The 20003-nt window shown below is 41.9% G+C and overlaps 1 protein-coding gene across 1 annotated transcript in view; it reads right to left on the bottom strand.

The window, feature by feature from the left end:
* The window catches only part of LOC133005418 (neuron navigator 1-like), an 80266-nt gene that overhangs the window by 40543 nt on the left and 19720 nt on the right, over nt 1–20003 (bottom strand). Inside the window, exons 5-6 of the mRNA XM_061075089.1 lie at nt 11044–11146; nt 9229–9555 (exon numbers count right to left, since the gene is read on the bottom strand). Coding sequence (XP_060931072.1) covers nt 9229–9555; nt 11044–11146 — 430 coding nt within the window. The remainder of the gene's footprint in view (nt 1–9228; nt 9556–11043; nt 11147–20003) is intronic.

Here is a 20003-nt window from a genome sequence, read left to right as displayed (position 1 = left end):
GCTAAGAATAAACCTAGTAACATTTAATATATCTGAGCGAATATAATTCACTGGGACTTTTTCTTCCGTAAGAGATAAGATAATTGTTCACAGTGAAGTCGTAATTATTCAAAGAAATAAAGACGCTGATTTTAAAATGCTTTTAAAATAGATCTTGATCCAGTCTAAATTATCAGTCTGGTTATATATAAATCAATCAATGAAATTGTACTTGTATATCCCATATTCACAAATCACATTTGTCTAATAGGGCTTAACAAGGTGGGATTTTCTCTGTCCCTAACCCCCAACAAGAGTAAGGAAAAACTACCCACTACTATGTTTTTTTTTTTAAATATGTAATATTTAAATTCATTGTTCACATTTAACAGTTGGAAGCCAACATGTTTATCTTGTGGTCCTCATTGGCTAAATTAAATCTAAAGCCTTCCTCCTAACACTGAAAAGCAAACCTCTATTGACTGAATGATGTCAGTCGATAGGGTTTATATCTGCACTTGTTGGTTTAGCATCATGTTCACCATCAGCTGTTGTTTTCAGGTCATTTCCCCATTTTCATCTCTTCTGGGGGTCAAGTGTGATTGAATCAAATGAAAAGAAAATAGAGAAAATAAAAACATCTCCAGGAAGAGCGGGATCCACCTCTTTCCTCTGAGGAAATGGGGTGAAATTGGTCATCGGGCAGAAGTCGTGACATTTCGACCTCTGTAAGTTAAGAAGCTACGCTCACACGCACGCTCACTCACTCAGTTTATTTCCCTTAGACGCTCGCATTGTTGACATGGTAACATATCCCTCTGAACTATGTGGGGGTCCTGCTGGCACACACACACCCACGTGCACACACACACACACAAACTCATCATAAACCCCCTCTCCACCCCCTCTCCACCCCCTCTTGTCCTTGCAGTTTGCTGACCATGTCCTGAGTTCTCTTATTCTTTTTCCAAACCTGCCATAAGAGGAAGCCAGGGATTAGCTGGGATTATACTGTAGCGTCTCCATAGGGATTTACCAGGCCTCAGCATTGGGGAGGGGTCTTGGCAACAGTAGCCCTGGCAGTGGGTTTGGTGTGGGGTTGGGTGCAGGGCGGGAGAGAGGAAGCTGAATGACATGGCCTTCAAGAGGAAGAGAGTATAGTGAAAGATGGAATAGGAGATGGATGCCGGAGAAGTTTAAGCCAAAAGGCTTTCAGATATGCACTGAACTCCAGATATTCTCCTGGCGTTCTGCGAGGCGGCTGAACTGTATGTGAGAGCGCAAATTGTCCGAGAGAGTCTCAGGACTTTCTCTGAAGGTTCTCTCTTCAGCCCATTAGTAATAACTCCAGACACATATTGCCAGACACAGACAAGAGGTCAAGAGAGCTTTTGGTGATAAGGGCCAATGCCAGTGTCTATGTGCTGTGAACAGAAAACATGTGAGAAAATCTGGACCCAATTGTTTCAGATATTCTCCAGAGTTCATGTCTGAAAGAGGCTGAAAAAAAGTAGAGAAAACTTTACAATTCTTGTAAGACTTTTTTTCTTCCAAATCAGAATGTGGGAAAAACTGTCAGTGGGATTTAAGTGTATTTCCCAAGTTCCCATCCAGAACATGTGTTTGTTGCTCAACATCAGTGTGTTTCACAATAATGAGATGGCCCAAAGTCAAACTAAACATTTCCACGGAGGCCCGACAGGAGTAGAAGTCGAACATTCCTTCAACAACTGACTGCAGTCCACTTGGTTATTAACACCAGTGTGTGTGTGTGTGTGTGTGTGTGTGTGTGTGTGTGTGTGTGTGTGTGTGTGTGTGTGTGTGTGTGTGTGTGTGTGTAACTCTACATGAATGCTTGCCTGCGTGTGTTGCTGGTGTGAGAACAGACAGACGTAGACGTGGATAGACTAATAGCGTTGCGAGAAGGAGTGACGCAAGGCAAATATTGTCTCAAGCAAACAGTGGAAGTCAGTCCAGAATAAACACTAACAAGAAAGTCTGATTCAGTCACAGTTTGTCCTTGTTTGTTTGTCTGGTTTTACAGTAAATTACATTGTGTCATGTAGTGAGTTAAGGAGGTTAATCATGAAAACCATGTGGCTCATACAGCCTCAGCAAACACAGGAGTATAAAAGATGTCCATGAGAACATGGTTCTCGCTGAGACAGGAGGTGTCGGGGGGGGTTTCTAGGACTGTAAATCCCTCCGCAGCCCCATATGCTACTCTCCGTTAAATCTTTTAATGTGTTTGTATTCTTGTATATGTATATATGAGCGTATGGTGGGGGTGGGCGCTTTTCTGTGCCACTGTAGCAGACAACAGATTAATGTTATTATTGTTTGTAAGCGGCATCCTGCTGAGACAGCTGGAGCCGGTTACATCATCGTGAAGCAAAATAGCCGGGCAGATAAACAATATTTTTAAATATAGTACTGCTACTAAATATGAATTACATGCAATTATCATATTAAGCAGATTACAGGCATAATTAAATAAAAATGTGAACTCTCTCACATGACTCATATTTAGAAATGCTCATGTGATGATGGTGAATGGCTCTGATTAGTTAATAAACTGCTGTGTGTGTGAGTTTGTGTGTGTGTGTGCGTGTCTCCGCGGGTGTTCCCTCCAGTGTTTTGCCCACACGTGCTGGAACAAAGAAAGAGCGCACTCCTCCCCAGAGTCCAACTCCCTCCGTAATGACAGGAAAAGTAATTGATTACACGCCGCAGTGAGCAGAGACAGAGCCACCAGAGCAGCAGAGAGGAGCAGAGAGGCCCAGAGAAGAGCAGGTAGTGGATGACAAGAGCAACACATGGCCCATCACCCGCCTGAACCATCCCTCAATCTGCCTCTCGTCAGGTTTACATGACGATCGCACAGTCTCTGAGAAACACTGTCACTTAAAGAGAAAGGATGGTGAGGAAGGAAGGAAACCTCACTTCAATATGTGCAGAGACACATACAAAATAAAACGTTCCTGTAGTAGTGATGGAATAACACATTCACCCACTGTTACAGTGAAGCTTGCACAGGAGCTTGATTTTCTGTAAATTAAATTGTCAATATCTCAAACAAAATAACCTATCATGAGATACCTTCACTGTATATTTTAATCCGGTATTCTAAAATGAGAATTAGCGGGTGTACCAAATTCAAAATAATTGATTAAAGAAGAGCTCTCTAAAAAGTTACTTACGATATTCATTAGTTATTATTTATCCTTATTGAAACTTGAAGAATTATTGATGAAGGCCCTAATTTACAATCATTTAGAGTGACAGAAAAATACAGTTATAGTGAGCAAAATAACAGAGTGTATAAATAAGACGCATACAAATTATTCACATCCTAGGAGTTGACGTCTGACCCCATGATTTAGAATAGTTAGTGACGTGGTTTGTTATAAGAAAATCCAAAGAAAGAAAAATATTTTGTTCAAATATTTATTGTGGCACTTTTTCAATTTCCATCTGTCATATTTATTTAAAATTCGTCTGAGCTCCGGTCAGTAGCATTTAACTGATGTGAAATGTAAATTGACAACTTCCAAGTTCTGATAAAACGCAGCTGTAACAACTTTTCAAAACATATATCCTACATATACAGGTTCCTCAACTGTCTGGGTTGTTTCGGCTGAAGCTCGAGAGGTAAAGCGGGTTGTCCCCAAACCAGAACATTGGTGGTTCGATCCCTGAGTCCTACAGTCTGTCAGAGTATGACAGAAAAACACTCGGCACGTATAAGCGTGTTAAGACCAGAAAAGCGTGAAAAGTAAGAAATCAAACTGTGACACTTCATAAAGATGGGAGGCAACTGAACATGGGGTTAAACGGGTTAGACACAGTTGCCACACTTCCAATAACAGAGGTCACAGTGGCTGCCCTTGAAAAACGACACCACAAACAAGTGGGTACTTACACAACCTTGCATTTAAATAAACAGACGAGTAAGTGCTGACTTAGCACAAGAAGTACCTGTGGTGTTTCAGTTACCAAGCAGACAGTGTGAAGGACACTGTCTGAAGACAGCGTCCATGAAGAAACCCACAGCTTTCAAAACCCACAGCTTTCAAAACTACATGAACAAACTGTCAAAGAACATGAAAAGAAGCCTGATGATTATTGGCAGCACATTCTTTGGAGAGATGAAACCCAGTTGTTTGGATCAGATGGCGTCCTGCCTGTCTGGCGAGGACCTGGCCTGGACCACCACAGTGACCACAGAATACTGACTGTGAAACCTGGAAGTGGGAATGTGCCTATACATAAGGGACATGACATTTATAGATGCATTATGAATGCATATCCTCAAATACTGAATGGAAAGTGGTCATCAAGACTAGACAAGTGCTATGTAAACACAGACCATTTACCATTTAACTGGACAGTTAGTCACAGTATAAAGATCTGGCCCTAAAAACAGGAAAGCCGTGGGTGTGTCCACTCTGTGTGTGTTTGTGTGTGTGTGTGAGTAAGATAAAAACATAGACACAGACAGACTGAGTGAGTAAGAGAGTGAGCGGATCTTTCACCTGAACAGAAAATCTGATCCAGATGTGGGAAGAGGAATTAATTTATCAGATGTGTCAGGCTGATATAGTTTATATTGTGTGCGTTTCATATTTTGGCCAGTAGATGGGGTCAGAGTACAGCAGAATAAAAAGAAAAAACTACACACACAGACACACATAGAGTCCTGTTACACTTAATTTGATACACTTGTACCATTAAAAGATTACAAGATTACAAGTAATCCGTTAATGAACTTTCCTGTTTGAATCAGGCCAAATATTTTATGGCAGAAAGTTGACTGATGATATCAAAGCTTGTTCCCAACAACACAAAACATCTCAGTTCCTTAAAAAAGTTCTTCTTTCAATTCAATTCTTTCAGTGTGGACTGTAATGGACTCGCATTCGGAACAAGCAGCTCACTTCTGCTTTCCTAGAAAGCACTTCATTGAGCCGACTCTGAACAGCTTAGGGGAGCTTAGTGTGTGTGGGTGTGTCTGTCTGCTGCCAAAAAAATATTTTCATAATTCAGGCGTTTAGTGCAGTGAAGCGTTGTTACCATGGAGACCGCGCGTTTACTAATGGGAGGCCGCTCCTCCATCCAGAAACAAAAGCGTGCGGCCCAGCAGGGCAGAAAACAAGACGCATGCTCAACCAATGGTCGACATGTGTGTGTGTGTGCAAGTTGAGCCCATTATCACTGCACACATGACAACAAAGACAATCAATACATTCAATCAAGCCCAGATGAGGCTCAGACACCGGCTGTATGTAGACATTATGATTCATTCAGGTTTGTCATATATCTATTTTTATATCACTTTTTGCACGTATAAGCAAAGACAAATTTGTGCCCTGACAAAAGGTAGACAATAAAGTATTGTCTATTCTAGTCTATACCATAGACTGTATATAAAGGTCTATACACAGCTACTACCTTTTCAGAGCACAGTGCTTCACATAAGGAAGCCCCCTATGTATTTCAGCAGTGCTAAAGACTAATAAGTGTTGACATGGGGATATATGTAGAGTTGGCTCTTTTCTTAAAAGGTGCCTGCTTGTCTCTATTAAGACGATATGAAACTTCGGGAACTAAATAAAGAAAGAACTTCAAACCAATCCATCATATAGATAGCTCTGGTATATTATCACCTTATAAAGTTGCTATAGCAAACAATTGCCGACTTAAACTAGAATAATGCTTATCCGAGCTGAAAATAAGAACATGTACACATATTCACATGTGTGTTTCTTAACACTTCAGACTGGGGGATATAAATTCAACTGTAAAGAAATCAGTACACAGTGTAAACAATTCACTATATTGATTCAACTAAACCATCCACTGACAAGGCCCAACAGTCCCCTTATGAAACCACAGTTGAATTCAGTAGATCCAGGTTATTATTTGGATCTGCACCAAATTGTACAGACTCATAGATATCAGTCCCCTACACATGCCTTTTCCCACCAAGAACTATGAATTATTCTCTGGGAGATGTTGAAAACGCCCTATTTCACAATGTTGAATAAATTTAAAATATGTATCCTGGACCCGCACGTAGAAATCCGTCAAATAGTTTTTCTGCAATCATGCAAACTAACAAGACAAACAAACAAAGGCAGATGAAAACATAACCAGGCAGAGGTAAGGATGAACTGAAAGGGTTAAAACTGTATGAAGAACTGCAGATTTGTATATAACCACAGTCTACACTGGACTAAACCTCATTACTGCTTAGGAGAAGGACCATCTCACGCCCCCACCCCTCCCTGCTGTTTCCTGGTGAGGGTGATGAGTGTGTGAGTGAGAGTGTGTGAGAGTGTGTGGGAGGGGTCTGGTTCCAGATGTAAGTGGGACTCTTCAGACAAGAAGAGGCCCAGGCTCTGGGAAGCACAGGCAGGAAGCGGATAACTGACATAAAGGGCCCTGACTCAGTGTGTGTCTGTGTGTTGTGTGTTGTGTTGTGTGTGTGTGTGTGTGTGTGTGAGAGCGTGTATAAGGTCTGTGTCAGGCAGGTCATGGCCCAGTCGCTGTAAACTCAACATTGTGCGAAAGTGAGTCATGTCGATACAATACAACTGAGGTGAGTCACAGTGAGACCAACCATGACTCAAATCCTGCTCATCCATACATGTTATATATGAGTGAGGTGGTATTTATTGTTTGTTCGGTCTCCATTTAACACAACAAAGAGATGAGTAAGACAAAACCCAAACAAAGACCATGTGTGCATTTGTTATGCATAATGTATGTCGGGAAATCCTATGTATAATATATGTAAGGATGAGACATGGTAGTGTACGTGACCTCTGTGTGACAGGGGTAGTGCCTTCATGTATAATGGATGAGAATGTGTAATAAATTATGAGATAAGCGTAAGTAATCCGGCGAGGGGCTACTTCAAGATGAAAGGTTGGAGACAGCAGACCCCAGCCTGCCCTCTAGTGGTGAAGGTATATTAGTCTGAAACTGCAGTCGGCATCACACCATGTCTGCACTAAAGACACTCAGAGAGTAACCCTTCCCATAGTTCCCTTAGAATCTATAAAACTGCATCAAACTGCACGCACTCGTAGATATCAGTTCCCTAAATGTGCCTGACTTTTTCATCGAGATCCATGGATTATTCTGGGGGAATTGGTGAAAATGTTAAAAGAACATCCTATCTCACAATGTAAAAATAAAATCCTGGATCCATCCCTTTGTCCGGATCTGCCCAAAAATGTTATTGGGTCTTTCTTGGCTCATGTCATATCCTTCCACCAAATTTCAATGAAGTTGGTTCTGTAGTTTTTGTGTAATCCTGCTAGAAGTCAAAAGGACAAATGGCAAAAACATAACCTTGGTGTAAATGATTCAAATCCCAAAACGAAAAGTCGATTAAGAGACGAGTTGATCAACAGAGATTAAATCAACAACAATTCTGATATCAGATCAATGCTCTTAATAGTTTGACACACTTAATAGTTTTTATATTGCTGGTTCAAGCTTCTCAAGCACAAGAATCTGCTGCATTTGCCTGTTTTCTATGATTTAGATGGTGTTGGTTGGATAAAACTAACGACTTGGAGATCTTGCTTTGTTCTCCAGGAAAGGTTTTAAGTTTCATAGACAATACAATGTTCGGCTGCTATCATCTCTCTCAATGTTTTTCCTTAAACGCACCAACAAATGTTGTTTTTTGTTTTGCCTTCTCACACAAAGAACAATGTAAACCTGTATAACCACTGAGTGGAGGCCATGACCAGATATACAGCAGAGCTACAGGGACCTGGAACTGTGTTGCAATTGATTTCCTGGTTTTTGTGGTTACCGTGGAGATGTCAAGCTGTGGCCAGCAGAAGGATTTTTCTTAGTTTGGTTTAACACACACACAGAATCATAGTTTATAGTGAGATAATGTGTTGTTCTTCGCTGTGTTTAAAGTCAGTGAAACATGATGCTGGATGTTGTGCCATACCTTCTCATTTTGGGACAAGAGCTGCATGTTTTCCAAAACTAATGAAAGAAAGTCCAAGAAACACAACTCAAACCATTTTTCAACAGACTCTCTACACTTAATGTCTTGTATTTGTGTTGTGTACTGATGATAATTAACTGATGTAACTAATCCTGAAGGTTTATAGTAAGAAAGAGATGTGTTGTCCTGACAGAACGATGGAGACAACTACATGTACCAGCGTGTGACCTGTCCCTCTTATTCAAGATAAACAGCTTACACCCACAAAGGCACAATGCACAATCTTATTGGGTCATCTCGTTATTGTCAACAACAACACGCAGACAGACACAAGAAAACTCATTCCCATTAAGATGAAAAGGATTGTGATTGTTCCGCTGTTGCCCATTATACAGCCGATAACAAATGAAAGTTACAGACAAAGACACACGTTTTGTAAACTGCTCTGTCTTTGCTGCCACAGCACAGGAAGCCTGAGGCAGCCGGCCGCGATGTGTGAAACGGGCACCGGTGTGTGTGTGTGTGTGTGTGTGTGTGTGTGTGTGTGTGTGTGTGTGGTTATGTGAGAAACGATACATTTGCAGATGTTCTAATTATAGGAGGGAAAAAACGTTTCAAAGCCACAGCACCAGGGTACCACCCTCCACACAACAAAGCAAACGAGCCAACGAACCTTTCTGCAGCTGAAATTTATCTTGTTTTGTTTTCTGATGTGATCACGACATTAAATCTTTTGAATCCATGGCTACTTCAAAACAAAGCTCATTCTGACTTTGACAGCTCTGGCTGAGGACCACACTGGCTAGACATAACGAGTGAGCTGGTCTCTGAAGACGTCTGTATACAGGCTCTGCCACGGGGGCTCTGGTGGGCCAACGCATGGAGGCCCGCTGGCCAAGGAGGCAAGTCCACAGCTGAATATGACAGGATGATGGTGACATCATTCTCAGACTCTGCTAGAGGGCTGTTTACTGACTGTGGCAGAGCCAGCTGCATTGGGGGGGCTACAGATAAAAGGGCGGGGGGGGGGGGGGGTACAGATGCCATGCGATGTGAGGGAGGGGGGTTGTGATTCATTACAGAGCTGTGCTGCTAAATCACTATCTGCAGGCCTGACTGCAGCAGTGGAGTTGTAACAGTTGGCAGGTGGCAGGATTCCCCTTGCGAGGAATGCTAACCTCATTAATGACCGTGTCCATGTCATGAAATGTGCTGCTAACGTTGCAAAGGTTCAGCTGGGGTGAAAAACACAAAAGAAGAACACAACTCACCCGTTCCCCAGATCATCAATATCATCGTCCTCTTCATCATCCTCGTTTTGGCTCTTCCCGCCGAGGTCGCTGTCACTGAGGTAGTCTCCCTTCAGCAGGGCCGGGTCTGTGACGTCCAGGGCCTCGATGAGGTGGATGCGAGAGGAGTGGCTGATCCGGCGGGGGATGTCCACCTGGGTGTTAACTGTGGACGGAGCGTCCCCAGCCTGCAGACGGGGGCTGGATTGACCCTGGCGCCATGACAACGGAGAGGAGCGGTTCGAAAGACTGGAGACGGAGAAGGCGGCAGCTTCGTCGCTGTCGTAGCACATGGTCCCCTCCACACAGCTATAGGTTCAAATAAGAGGAGATGCAATAATGAGAGTCACAACAATGACCTTCTCTAAAGAGCTGATGGAGACCTTTTTTTGCAGACAGGAAGTAAACGTCTTTGATTTCCTCAGTTTAGGAGCTGCTTCCTCCATTCGATCATCACCCCACCCTGCATCCTCCTCTCTCAGACAGATTTATTTTCGAATGTTTGGTGTGTATCCAGGTTCCTTTGTGTGTGTGTGTGTGTGTGTGTGTGTGTGTGTGTGTGTGTGTGCATGTGTGTTAATGTGTAATTTTCATGTCATCAAACATGCCCTCACGTTCTCTGATCTCTCACTTTTCTGTGATTCTGCAAATATCAGAATCACTAATGTAACAATCTGCATGCGAGCTGAAGCAGCAGCGCAGCACATCTCTGTTCAGTGGTCGGGCAGATTATGATGAGAATTACTACATTAAAAGTTTCTGGCTCTAAAACTGTGAAGGTGATTTTGCCTGCTCTAGTAACATCAAACACTTCTGCTGGTAGAATAGATACAGAGACGTTTTCAAATAAAATGCCGTAAAACAGGCAGGAGGGAAATGGAGTGAGGATGAGACAGAGGATACTGCCCCATCTTGTTCCAATGGATTTTCACAGGGTTTCTGCTTTTTATGCAAGCACAGCATATCAGAGAATTTATGTGTAGATAAAACCACTTTTTTTTGTCAAACCAATCCATTTGTTTGATTCATGCATTTCCCGCACTAAACACACAGGAAATGGGATTTCTTGTTTGCACAGGATACTTCTGTAGGCGTCAAAGCAGAAAATGTCCTCTGGGACAGCGGGGAGCAATTCAAGGTTACTACAGTACAATAAAAGTATGAATGGCGAAGGAAACGTATTCCAGCAGGGAACCATCTGCTGATTTGCTCTCTGTGCATGGAGCTCCCGCTGAGGGACGGATGGGGGATGTATGGCAGGAGACGCACGGACAGGCAGCCGGAGGGGAAGCTCCCAAGGACAAAACCTGAGGACGCGCTCGACACAGCTGAATCAGTCAGTGACAGACAGGAAGCAGCGGAAGGGAAAGGACACACACACACGGGCTCATATAATCAGAGCATTATTGCGTGTCCTTTTGTGTTTTTGAAAGAGAGTCGTGCGTGTGCATTTGCAGAGACGGCTTTGAAGTCGGTTTTGAGTTAATCCTGCTTCAGGTCTGTATATTAACCAAGGCAGAGGAGGAGGAGAGAAGGATGAGAATCAAAGACTGACGGCTACTGGTCCATCAGGAATACTGATATTGATCTGAGAAAGACAAACAGGCAGTTAACCACCACACCCTACCACACCGTTGGGAGTGTCAATAAGAATCCGCCCATCTCAACTGATCCTCTCTTTTCTTAGTTACTATTTGCTTGTTTGCCGTAACTTTTGTCTTTGTTTCTACAGATGTCGTTTTGTTTTTGCTTTTGCTTTTGTGTGTGCGTGTGTTTGTGGATGTGTGTGTTGCTCACCTGTGGCTGAGCTGCACCCCTCTCAGGCTTGTCATGGTCTCCTCCAGGTTCTGTCGCAGGTCCAAAACATTTTGCACCGTTCTCTTCCTCTGCGACTCCGGGTCTGCAGGACACACACACAGGATATTTTTAGAGATCTAGTGCTATGTTGTATAGTTAGAGGACAGCAAAAAAAACACACAGATATGTATGTTTATCTTTGAAATCTAGTATACTATGCAATAGGATCAATTAACAAACAATGATAATGGGTGTTTCCTATGTGCTCAACACTGACTAGACTGATAATCACATAACACTATAATATCATCATGATAATCATATAATGTTCAGTCCCTTCACCCTCTGGGATTACATCTGGTCATCACAACATACACAGAAACCAAAGAGGAAGAGAATACTGAGGGGAAAAAAAAGTGGCAGTGTGAGCACCGTTATTTTCTCCAGATGGAAGTGGAGCACGAAGAATGAAATATGATGGCAGACAACAGAAGTGTCCCAGACAACGCACATCACTTCTGTCAGTCTGGATCCGTCTTTGCTTCCTTTCTAACCAACTCAGTCACAGTGTCCTGGTGCCCTGGTGCCCGCTCACTGCCCCTTTGCCCCTTGACTGCTCCAGAGCAGACTAAACCTAAAGCCTTTGTCACTTGGCATTTGTTTCACCCTTTTCTAATATAGTGTAATCTGCTCAGACTGTGTGTGTGTGTGTGTGTGTGTGTGTGTCTGATATTTTAAATCCTCATCTACAGGTTCAGTTCAATAGACCATTAGAAATATGCCAGCTGACTCCCAAATGAGCACAGCCAAAGATTTTCTATAACCCAGGGATAGGGTCAGACAAATGTATCAATGAATTAAGTGTATTTTAAAAATCTTCTCAGCTAAATACACTTTATTTTATGTTCATCATTTTTAATGTGTTGCTCAGCTTCCGAATTTCATTCAGTTTTTTGCATGATAGACTTTTCTCCTTTTTTTTAAGCTGTGCTAATCTGATGGCTCTGCTGGTGAGCAAGTCCATTGGCCCCACATCAATCTCAACAACTACTGGATGGATTACCATTAAATGGACAATAACATTGCTATTATGAGTATGTTAGCATGCTAACACTTAAGCAGAGTCTCACACAGCACCCCCCTTTTGAGAAACTAAAAACTGAGAAATACCGTCTTTGTCGATATCCTTGAAAAAAAACAAAAAAAAACAGGGACACAAATGACCCTGACGTCACTCACACACACACTCACACGCACATTTACAACTACTACCTCCTATGAATGAGTCCAGCTGGCAATTGAGGAGGTCAAGAGGGGGAGAGACCATAATGAGGGAGGACGACAAATCATGAGCTGCCAGAAATGTCATTCCCGACAACAGCTGCACACTGTTTTCAAACACCCTATACACATATGCATGACGGGGCTCCACACATACATTAACATGTTGCAATTAAATGAATATAAACACAATGCTAAATATAAAAAATAAAAAGTAAAAAATGTTCTGCAGAAGCACTGCTTTGACATTCCTGATTTGCTGTGTGGAAATATAAGCTGTAAACAGATGCTTCTCAGCTTCAGAAGATTCAGTTTTGTTGTATAAAGGTTTAGCAGGAACAAAGAGCCCCTGCAACATGTCTGACACACACTCAGACACACGCACACACACACTTACAGGCTTTAATTGGGCGATTTTAATTACCCTAAACGGGAGCTTTGTTTAACATCGGCGTCAAATTGATTAGATACGGTCTGCATGATTGTGCATGCGCCTGCGTGTGAGAGAATAAGTGTCTGTAATAGACTTCCTGCTCCGCCTCTGCCCTGGCCCTGATGGTCCCAGCTGGCATGGGGTGGGGGTGCAACGGCGGTCGTAGCGGTGGGGGAATTACGGATGCAAATATCCTTGCCGGCCCCGGGAGCTCCCCAGGGGTGTGGATGAATTACACTCATCTGGTTTTAACTGTGAGTTACACTCATCTGGTTTGAACAGAGTGTAATACTTGTGTGCACGTGCGTGGATGTGAGGGAAAGCTCCACCTGCCTCTGCTCTCGACACACTCTTGAACACACACTCCAGCTCTGAAGAGACTGTGAAACCAGCTGATGAGACTCTTTCATTGAGAGTCAGCATATTGGAGTGAGTGTTATTGTTAAGTGCGTGCATGAGATGCATGTGCAGGACAACCATTGCAAGTCTGCTCTTTGTCAAGACAGACAAAAACTGACAAGATCAAGGAAATGGAAAGTTATGGGTATAAAGGAGCAAAGTGCGACGATATTGTATTTTGCCATATTTCTGTGGAAATGTACAATGTGTACAACAACAAAAATCACTGCATTTGTTTCCTCTTAATGTGATCACAGGTCTACTAAACTGAATGTTTGACCTCTTAATTAGCATAAAAGTTAAGGAGTTTGTGTTTGAATCCACAAGACAGCAAAAGTTAAAGGGTTTAAGTTAAGGAATTTCACAAAACAAGATTTAAAGTCAAATATGCATACGTCAATTGTTGTGGCATTTTGCTGCCTGGCATAACAGATATTTTAGATACTTTTCTGCATGTAAAAATACCTTGAAAATATATATAGAGATGACATGAATAGATAGCCAGGATTGACACGAGGAGGGAGGACATAATACTGGGGGAGAAACTGTGGTGTTGATCCGATTTGTTATGGAGACATTTTATGGTAGTGTGTGTCGGTGTGTGTGTTTGATTCCTGTAGGTGCAAGTTTGTAGGGGAGCAACAAGGGGGAGTGGTACGAATCAAAAATAGAAACAAAATTTAAACTGAGAAGAGAGGAAATAAAAGTTGCCTTGTCTGTCAAGGGGGGAGGGGGGGGGATTCCCCTACTACCACCATCCTCCCAGTTAAATATTTCAACCAACACTGTGTTTCTCTGGCTGAGGATGCAGAAAAGGCTCTAGATGGAATAAAATTCCATTAATTTCTATTTAAAGAAGATGCTATTTACAATGGGTTGGCTGGGGACTAGTTCTACAGGATGGTGCATGGACGACTGACTCCAAATAAACTATTCATAATGAAGGAGTGTGACACCCAGTCCAACAGTGTGACTCATTTAAGTATTTTTACTACTTTGAGGACAACAATGGGAGAAGAATAACCAGGAAATACTTGCTACGCATTTCTGGGATTTTCTCTACAGAAAAACAAAGTAGATATTTTCAGCCTTGTCCTTTCAAAGAAGAGGAAATGAGAAGAGTGTTGCATGATGTCGACGTCTGATGAACCAGAGACTGTGTGAGTGTACAAATGCAAGAGAGAGAGAGACTGCTGTCCATTTGGCTTCCTCTCCTGGTTCACTTGACTCTCCTCTCCATTAGAACAGAAACAAACTCCCCAAAGATACACTAATGGCCCTGTCCTTGCAGGAGTGGTTGTGTCTGTGTTTGTGTGTATGTGTGTGTGTCTGTGTGTGTGTATATGTGTGGTAATATCACATCCATCTTTGACAGCATGGTTCTCTATATTCATGCATCTTCCCCTCCAGGAGTGTGCATCTTCACCGGCGATATCAAGGTTCGGTTTTGTTGAATATGAATGAAGGTTTGGGAAATGGCTCCTATTTCTATTCTTTCTTTTCTGCCCTCCGGAGTTCATTTGTCCCTGTCCCACTCTGCGTGTGAGCACATGTGTTAGTGTCACGGGAACTGTCCTCGGGCTACACTGCGCTTATCCCATGATAGATGGGTGGGGTTGAGCATCGCTGGTACTACACTGTAAAACATCCGTTTCTCAAAAGATGTGGGTTAAGTAGAGACCAATGACATATAGGTATCTCATCTATTTTTGCCAATATAAAAACTTTAAACTTTAAAAATCAACAGCAGAAAAGATGTGCATTTCTATTTACATGTTTTCATAGATTTTCTTTATATATAATATAAGTTTTATATCTTTGTATTTTCAGATATTTATTGTTACTTATTATGAAGTTTATGGTCAAACTGGTAAATATCAGGTATTTCGGAACCAAACAACCATATTTGTCAGTCAATCTGTGTCAATCATACACTTTCAAAGTGGCTGTTTGTTTGCTGCAAACACAATCATTACTGCATTCCTGACAACTGATGTCAAAGAATCACACAAACAGGATACTAGTAAAACCTGTGTGGTTTGTGTTGTTGTTTCAGTGTTGTGTTCATTTAAAAAAAAAAAAAGATGTCTTCAGGGCAAAAAATTGAAAAGGTGAGACATAGAGTATGTGATACCCCAGATATACGCTGATCATAATGTGCATTTTAACATGCTTATACACTGACATAGTATACAGTTTATTATTTCTTATCTCATTTAGCTTGACATGTCTATTTAGTCTGATACTCTTATTCTCTCATCCTCTTTTTGCTGCCGTCAAATCACAGCCCTCAGACAGTTTGCAAAACAGGAAGCATGACAACATACAGCCATTTCTGCACATCTGGACAAAGCGGACAAACACACGCTAATGCACCCAAATGTGGATCCGCATACTTCAGCACAAACACAAAACAACCCCGTTCATCCGTTTCACCGGGATGTTGTGACAGGATATTAGAGCCCTTGAAGATCATATCTGTTGTGTGACATGAATGGTTAATGAGCATGTCAGAGCAAAACAATATTGCATCCGCCTTCAAGAAATTAGAGCAGTTCACATGCAACAAGTGATACAGCAAATAAGTGTGTTGATACACAAGGGGTTAAAAGTTAAAAGTTGCTGTAAAATATCACAAATCCACTATTTAGGACAGAGTTTAAATCCCCCTTTTCTCTCTCTTATCATCTCAGCTCAGCTCAGCTCTCCTTCCCCCTAGCAAAACTGTCTCTCTCTATAAGTTGACCCAAACATCAACGTATTCACATAAACACACACGCCCTATCTCCTTAAGCACAGCCCTATCTGCTCAGAGGTCACAGCGCTATCCGCTTATAGGGGAAGGTGAGGAAGCTTAAGAGAAGTTTGCTTTCTCAGTGAAGGAGGTCGAGACCTCAGCCAAGTAACAACAAAAGAACATCTCACCTCCCACCTGATTAGACTTCAAAACCCAAAGAGTGTGTGTTTGTGTGTGTGTGTGTGTGTGTCTGTGTGTGACAGAGTGTTCCTCTGTACCGAGCTGCAAATGTGCAAGAGGAGCTTTGAGATTAAAAGAGAAGAACAGAGGTGCGATATAATAAAACACATACAGACACGCATTGGTATGTAGAGGAGGCTGTCACAAAAGAATCACCCAGAGGAAAAAGAACAATCGTCCAGGTAAATAGATGTGTGTGACTGTGTGTGCGTGTAGCATTCTGAAAGCCAGATATTTCAGCTTAGTCTCTTGTGCCTGCTGTGTACACTTGAAACTTTCAGCTTGAATCTAAAACAAATCTAAATACAGAATCCATCATATGCACATGCACACATATGCACACACATGCACACACACACACACGCAGAGCTAAGACAGATGTGTGGCAATGTTTGTGTGTATTTTTGTTCAAGAGTCGTTTCCTGTGTTACTGTATTTTATGGTGTCTTGTGAAACCCAGCTGTAGCTCTGCTCACACATGTCAGACAGTCTGCTGTGGTTGAGTGACTGGGAGGGATGACAGCCAGCAAGCACATGGACAGAATTCAACATTTAAATGTATTCTCAATGTAATTTAGAAAACCTGACAATAAAGATAGTATTTCATTGGATGCGCATAATGTCCGACACAAATTGCCATCTCCTAAGGCGACATCTTTAAATGTCTTGTTTTTGTCGACCAAAATATTGAGAAGATATTCAGTTAAGAATCTAGAAACTGAAATTTGACCTTAAAAAATACTTGATAATCTTAATGTTTAGAGGGTTAATCTTCTATTGATGAACCTAAAATGATTAAAACACATTTTCTGACAAAAGCTGTTTAAGCCTGTTTACCAGGAAACCAAATGCTGGACATATCAATGTACTCCATTCCTGTCAATTATTGTCGGACAGCATAGTGCAATAAAACCCAAAATATTGAAAGGGATTTTGCCTCAATATGCATGGTACTGGCTGAAAAGTTATTGCATTTGCTGTGTGTTTGCATTTTGTTCTGTGCCTGCTGTTGTTATGTTTGTTTAGAGAACATCTGGGGCTGCTCGCATCGCCCAGACTCCCTCACTCTCATTCATTTTGCAGCAGCAGCCCTGCAGCTGGAAAGAAATTCTGTTTTCAATTCAGGCCTGACAACTTTCTTATGTGACTTTATAGATCTGCTAAAAGCATAGATCAACATTTTATGCATCGTAGCATAATTGTGTGATTAAAAGAATCTCTTTACAAAAAGAATTGTAACCAATGAACGTGTGATGGGGTATATTACTGTTTATGTTATCTATATATTTAGAAAAACAAAGGATCAGTGGAGGTGTCACAAACAGCTGGTCACAGATCTGTTAGCTCCTTGTTGCTTCTTTGGCTTCAGTTTTCACTACTGATAGAGCAGCAGCATTATAAATGGTGTAAGCAAACCACAGTTATCATGAGACTGTCAGATGTGTGTGTGAGTATGTGTGCATGTGTGCGTGCGCATGATGATGTTTCCCTGCAGCAGATAAAACAAACAGTTACATCAGTAACAATGAGCACTTTTATCAAAGACCTTTCAAGAGAGAACAGAAATAGATGAAATCTAAGTATTCTCCTCACAAGGTGGCCTACATAACTCACTCTCGGTTTTTCGATCTCCCTCACACACGGACATTGAAGGTTTAAGTATATTGTATCATAGTGTATATTTTATTCTAGGGCTGATCAATATATCAATAATTATTGCAATATGATTTTCACTAATAGCTAAAGATGTTTTGCTTTTTAGGTGTTTTTGATTCCCCGCTCAGAAAAAAAGGCTCTACATTTAAAATAGTAATGTAATATTTATCATTATAATTATCTCAATCCACTGATATGAAAAGTTTTATCCTGATTAGATGTTTGGCCGTATCGTCCAGCCCTTTTTTGTTCTGCTTGTAAACATACACCACGTTTCCGTTAAGATTAGTCAGAGACGACACAAACCAAAGACGGATACGTCAGCAGCACAGGGACTTACAGCCATTTAAGTATAATGTTGTCTACATGGAAAAAGGCATGTAATAGTATTTTCCGGAATGATTGGAATGTTAATGACCAATATCTTGTAATTTCCTTATCCATCTTCTCTATTGCATCATGAAATCGAAAGCCAAGTAGTTTCTTGGTTGTAGCAATTTAAAGGTAACTCTCCCGTGACAGTCATTCTAAGTAATTTAAGTGGGAGGGCTGAAGTAACATCAATAAACACTTAAATCTTTCATTCAACAATACAAACTGCTACTGTCATACCAATGGCTGGAAAATGTACAGACAACAGTACATTTTTTTCATGATATAATTACATAACAAGCTTTTGTATTGGAGCCTGCATGTGCGTGTGTGTGTGTAAGAGCTGATTGGACAAAAACACAGTACTAATATGATTTAGGAGGAAGACGGCAGGAAGCAGACAGCACTAATGCAATGGCTCCTGCATTAAGTCCTCAGAGACTGACCGCACGCAAAGCACTGTAAAGACAAACACACACACATAGAAAAATATAGAGAAAAATGCATCATCATCCATGCATCCACACATGTGAACACTCTTTTGATCCCAGTCACATGAAAATATGTCCTCTGTCCACCTCCTCAATCATTTGTACCAGAAATATCCTCTCTGCTGTCTGACTGGTGACAGAGCACTACCACCCATCAACTCGCATCAGAGTTGGAAGAGAGGACCGGGAGAGAGAGAGGGAGACAGGGAATTGGAATGACGCTTTTATTCCTCGCTCTCCTTGGGCGTTTGTTTGATTCGGCTTGTCACCAGCGCCTCGATTGGGAGGGTGACTGCCCTGAATCCTTCAGTCAGCGAAGCTCGGATTGAACCAGGCACTCTGTCCGCACCCGCATCACATTAGAGCACTGTGATCCAAAAGCAGGGCCCGATGATGAATAATACCTCGGCCACAGCCAAGAGGATGAATACATGGGAGCAGACAGGATGGGATATCGGTGACTGAATGTGGCACACGCTGAATGTGCATGTGTGAGCATGTGTGAGCTTTAAAGCTGTGGTTCTTTGTTGTTATTTCCTGCAGCGCTGTTAAGTTCTCCTATGTGTGTGTGTGTATCTGTTTGCCTGAGTGTGTGTATCTTCGTTTTAAGGCTTTGGCAATTTCTCTGTAGGGTTTATTGTTCCGCAGACAGCTGACAAGAATGCAGGAGTAACCGTCACTCACGCAAATGTGCCCACTCACACACACACACACACAACAAAATGTCACTATAAAAAAACAAGCGCGTTGGTAGTGGAGGCTGTCTTTATGAGCACCCGTGTGTCAGAGTTGCATTTAGCTCTCTTCCGCTGAGCCCTTATCTTCATGTGGGACACACTCCACCAGTTTTTACCATCACTTCTTCAGCTCAACAGAAAAATCCAATCTTCTAAACTAAATCTATATATTCTCCTTCTGATCCTTCATAAAGTAAAATTCCCATTAAATACCAAAATCTCCTTCCAAGCAGATGTCCTTTTAGCTTTTAGCTTTAATCTGTAATTCATTTTAGTCTTGGTGGCTGGCCTTTTCCACGGTGATAGATCTGTGATTAGTGGACCGGAGGCTGAATCTTCTCATTATCTTTATGCGGGGCCTAATCTGGATGCTTGCTGGTGTCTTTAGACTGGATCCCCTCTAAACCATGCCTGCCCCATGCTGGGGAAAGGCCTCTGCTTTAGGGAGCTTACCCTCTGCCGCACACCTCATTATGGGTGCTGGATGGGACCGGGAGCTGTCATTAGTGGGAGACATCTGAGGCTCAGTGCTTTAGGTTACCAGGGAAATCTCCACATTATATGCTTTACAAGGTGCCGTTCAGGTCGATTTTACAAATGGAGTTTTCTTCACC

This window comes from Limanda limanda, chromosome 7 (assembly GCF_963576545.1).
Source record: "Limanda limanda chromosome 7, fLimLim1.1, whole genome shotgun sequence".
In the NCBI taxonomy this organism is placed as follows: Eukaryota; Metazoa; Chordata; class Actinopteri; order Pleuronectiformes; family Pleuronectidae; genus Limanda; species Limanda limanda.
The sequence above is the reverse complement of the archived record's forward strand: the minus strand, read 5'-3'. Positions and strand labels throughout refer to the sequence as shown.